At 29.0% G+C, this 4,919-nt stretch overlaps 1 protein-coding gene across 1 annotated transcript; it reads left to right on the forward strand.

Annotated features, from left to right (window-relative positions):
- Positions 1-623: 623 nt before the first annotated feature.
- LOC123274623 lies at positions 624-3,669 on the forward strand (the record flags this gene model as incomplete). The annotated part of the gene is made up of 3 exons (XM_044742324.1): positions 624-1,473; positions 3,088-3,196; positions 3,302-3,669. Coding segments are annotated over 3 exons (1,327 nt in total), but the record flags the coding sequence as incomplete, so codon positions are not given.
- Between the last annotated feature and the right edge of the window lie 1,250 nt (positions 3,670-4,919).

Genomic DNA, 4,919 nt, shown 5'->3' on the forward strand with positions numbered 1-4,919 from the left:
GTGTGACATCATAATGAATTGTCGGACAGTTGCAGATCTTACTCCAAATAAATAAAATTGGAAAAAATCAGAATGTGAGAGGGTTAGAGACATTAAAGGTATATATTAATTCACCCAGATTTAATGTTTAAAGTTACTATTAATAAATTTAAAAATATTTATAGCGGTGTTGGTGAAATGTGAAGTTGTTTAAATAATTCAGGTTGAAGAGTTAAAAGTAATACTAGAAGGTTAGGTTTTGTTGATCTTCTATAGCTAACTTCCACACAATCAAAAATTCATATGATCAAAAAGCCCAATTTGCACAATCCAACATACTATTATAAGGAGAGAGTGATAGGTAGTGACATCGTATTGTGGCAGAGAATAAAAGATTGTTATTTGAATTTGAATTTGAGAAAGGAAATAAAATGAATTTCACAAAGGTGACCTATCCAAAAAGGATGCAAGAGTGAGATAAAAAAGAATTGTAGCCAAAGCTTTATGTCAAGTATGCTTAAAAAGGACTTCCACCCAGCATGCACGAAGGAACACAGAATATTAAATAATCAGGGGTGAAAGGGTAATATGCGAGGGGCAATTGTGAACTGTTTAATAGAACAATTATAGGAAATAAATCACAGGCAGAGCAGAAATTGGAACGAGCCTTATGAAGAAGAGGAACTAGGTGAGAAAGAAAATACTGATAGAACTAGAAATAATGATAATAATAGAAAAAATAACAGCGTAAAGTCAAATGATTTAGAAAAAGTTATAAACAACTCAATGGAAAAAATCATTGATAAAATGGACGAAATTCATTCAAAAAATAGGAATGAATTGAAGAGCTATATAAAAAATTGTGTTAATTCAGAACTAAACATACTAAAGGAGACATTGAAAGAAGTAATAACAGAAGAAATAAAAAACGTTACAAAAGTATGGATGGAAGAAATGAACGTGATACGAAACAGCATCTTGAGTCCATCGACTGCAAGATATGTGGAAGAGAACAACAATAAATCCAGTAAACAAGACGTGAGTTCTAAAAAGGAACTTAATAAAAAAACAATAGAACGAGTTGTTATCATCCCTTCGAAAAAACAAGAGAGTGAAGTTACGCTATCACAATTAACAACCAACGTTGATATTATTGAACTAGGTGTGAGGAGTGAACAAAGTGAAATCCAGGAACAGATGGTAGGGGTAATTCTAGAAATCGAGAAAGAGAATGATAAAGAAATTCTTGTGAGAGAAATTCAAACGAAGTTGGGGGGTGAATACAAAGTAAATGTTAGTAATAAAAAAAATCCAAAAATCAAAATTATTGGACTAGAAGACAGTCTTGTTAGTAGTAATGGTGACATCTTCATTAAAAATTTGATAAGACAGAACCAACTAAATGTAGATGACTCACTTACCGATAATATTAAACTCTTAAAACTATTCAAAAACAGACAAGGACATGGATCAGCAATACTTGAAGTAAATCCGGTAATACATGAAAAGATTTTGACAAATAATAGCATTAAAATTGGTTTGGAAAAATTACAAGGTTTTTGACTTCACGTCAATGTTATTAGATGCTTTTAATTGCTGGGGCTTTAATCACTTCGCAAACAAGTGTACAAAAACTCAGCCTGCAGGATTTGTGCCGAAAACCATAAAGAAGCTGAGTGTAAAAGTTTAGTGCAGAAATGTATAAATTGTAACTTGAGTGGGCAAAGAGAAAATAACTTAGTAGATTGGCAAATAAACCATGTAGCGACAAACAGGAACTGCGAGTGTTACAAAAATATTGTTGCATGAACAAACAAAAATAGCAGGTAATAATCAATAGCTAAAAAATCTCATACAACCATTTATAGCAGTTTTAAACATATGTGGTTTAATTTATCATAAAGACCAATTACATAACTGGGTGTATCTTTCTAAACCGGACATCATCTGTTTAACTGAAACTCACGTGACTCATATAGTACCTGATCATGAAATAAGTATTGATAACTACCAGCACGTAAGAACAGTTCTACCAGCAACAGGACGGGCGGTGTGATTACCCATTAAGAATAATATTACATTTAAAACTATAAACAACTTAGTAGTAATATAATCAATGGAGTGTGGTTACACACCATTGAAATTGTAATAAGTAAAGTATTGTTATGTAACTTATACCGTTCGCCTAGTAGTAACGTAAGTAATTTTTGTAATAGTTTGATCAAATTAGTAGAAGAAATACAAGACAGAAAAAGATTGATCCTAACCGGTGACTTTAATATTGACGTAAATAATAACAGCTACTATAGTAAAAAATTAATTAATGAATTAAATTACATAGGATTAGATCAAAAAGTGACGTCTTTCACTAGATCAAATTTTAAATCTAATACGATTATTGACTTGGTTTTCTCTAACATCAATATTACGACTAAAGTTCTAGAAGAACCAAGAATTACAGATCATAGTATAGTACAAATAGATTATACACGTAATAATATAATATATGACGTACCAAATAAATATTTGACAAGAGACTTTAAAAATTTTGATAAAAAGACTTTTCATTTAATATTAAAAATAAATTCGAGATTTTAAATTGCGAGAATGACTGTGATAATGTTTGTGATGTTGAAAGAAGTATAATTTTATTGTAAAATAGAATAACAGATAATATACTAGAGAGTGTAAATGAAGTAGCGCCAGTAAAACAAAAAAATTGTAATTTAAATTGGAAATTAAAACCATGGATAAATAAAACAATTATAAATAAAATTAAAGACAGAGATAGAGCTTACCGAACTGCAAAATGGTCCAGGTGTTATATCTGATATTGACACATACAAAATATTACGTAATGTAGTAGTAAAATGAGATCAGAAAAATAAAAAGAAATATTATGAAGAATGCATAGATAGGAATAAATCGAAGCCAGAAAAGTTATGGAAAAGTTTAAAAGAGTTAATTGGAGAATAAAAGAAAAATGACACAGACGCATTTAACGAAATAGATTTTAAGGGAGAAATTTATAAGGATACAAATAAATGTGCGAATAAAATAAACGACTTCTTTGTGAACAATGTACAAATTATAATTAATGATATTAAGAGTAAGCAGGGAGATGAGTGGAATGAAGAATATAATAACAATGCAGTTTGGAATAGTTTCGAAGAAGTTACTATGGCACAAGTCGATAAGATTATACAAAATTTAGATTGTAAAAAAGGAACAAGGACAGAAATTAATGCTTCAATTATAAAAGTGGTATGGGAAACGGAAAAAAATACACTACTTTCTATATTAAATAATTCTTTAAAATTAGGGATAATGCCGGATAAATGGAAAATATCTACAGTAATACCGATTCAAAAAATTAAAGATAGCTGTAAAGCGGAAGATTTGAGACCTATAAACACGTTACCTATTATGGAACAAATTCTTGAACAATTAGTTAAAGACCAACTAGAAAAATTTATAGCTAAACATAATATCTTGAACGAGGAGCAATCTGGTTTCCGGAAGTCTCATTCATGTGAAACAGCTCTACAAAATTGTTTCATAGATTGGCGAAATTCCTTAGATAAAGGTTTGCTTACTGGTTTACTGTGTATAGATCTTACTAAAGCATTTGAAACGATAAATAGACAGAAATTAATTGCTGCATTAGAAGCGTTAGGGATAACTGGTAGGGTAAGAGAATGGTTTATATCTTACTTATCAAACCGTAAGCAAAAAGTAAAATTTAGAAATTATTTATCAGAAGAAATTAATGTAGACAACGGTGTCCCCCAAGGGTCGAAACTAGGTCCTTTATTGTTTATAATTTATATAAATAGCGTAGTTAAAATCTTTAATGAATCTGGGATTATATGGTTATTCGCTGACGATATGATCTTGTACTATTCTTGCAGATATTGGGGAGATCATTGAAAAGAAATTAAATAAAGCTCTAAACTTGTTAAATCTATGGTTAATTGACAAACAGTTAAAAATAAATATTAAAAAAACTATATTTATGATAATTCACGACCAAAGAATCAAAAATGTAAGAGATAAATGTAATATACGTCTGAATGGTAAAAAAATAATAGAAGTACAAAAAACCAAATACTTAGGTATTGTAATAGACGATAATTTATCATTAAATGATAATGCAATACAAACAATCAAAAAAGTGGCAGCTAGAATAAATGTATTATCTAGAATAGGTAATACGGTAACACCTTACACTAAAATTTTTGATTTACAAATCAATTGTAGCACCCCATTTTGAGTATTGCAGTACACTGATGATAAATTATAATCAAAACCATATAGATGTATTACAAAGACTTCAAAACAGAGCAATGCGACTGATTTTAGAAGTAAACAAATACACAAGAATTAAAATGGATGTTGGAAACTCTGGGTGGATGTCGATCAGGCAAAGAGTGAAATATAACACTATTGTAATGATTTTTAAAATGTTAAATAATCTAACACCGAATTATTTACAAAACAAAATATTAAAAGTAAGTGATAAACACAATTATCAAACAAGAAATAGCTCTAAATTACTGATAAATCATAACACGGACTCACACAGCCGAGAAATCGATTACATACCCAGGGTTTTCAATGGTTCTAATCGACTTACCAGAGCAGAATTAAAAATGAGAAAACTCTAGTTAGTTTTAAACGAGCTCTTAAAGAACACACAAAGTCATGTGATATTGTTTAATACTATAAAAACAGTGGCATTGTATAAATTATAATTCTGTTTACGATATTGTTAATTAATAAATTGATGATGTATAGAATTGTGCGATCAAATTAAAAACAGTATTATTAATTGTATATTTTTATAAATTATTGTAACAAAATTGAAATGTATATATATATAGCCAAGGGCTAAATGAATAAATTATTATTATTATTATTATTATTATTATTATTATTAT

Source organism: Cotesia glomerata, unplaced genomic scaffold, assembly GCF_020080835.1.
Source record: "Cotesia glomerata isolate CgM1 unplaced genomic scaffold, MPM_Cglom_v2.3 scaffold_473, whole genome shotgun sequence".
Classification (NCBI taxonomy): Eukaryota; Metazoa; Arthropoda; class Insecta; order Hymenoptera; family Braconidae; genus Cotesia; species Cotesia glomerata.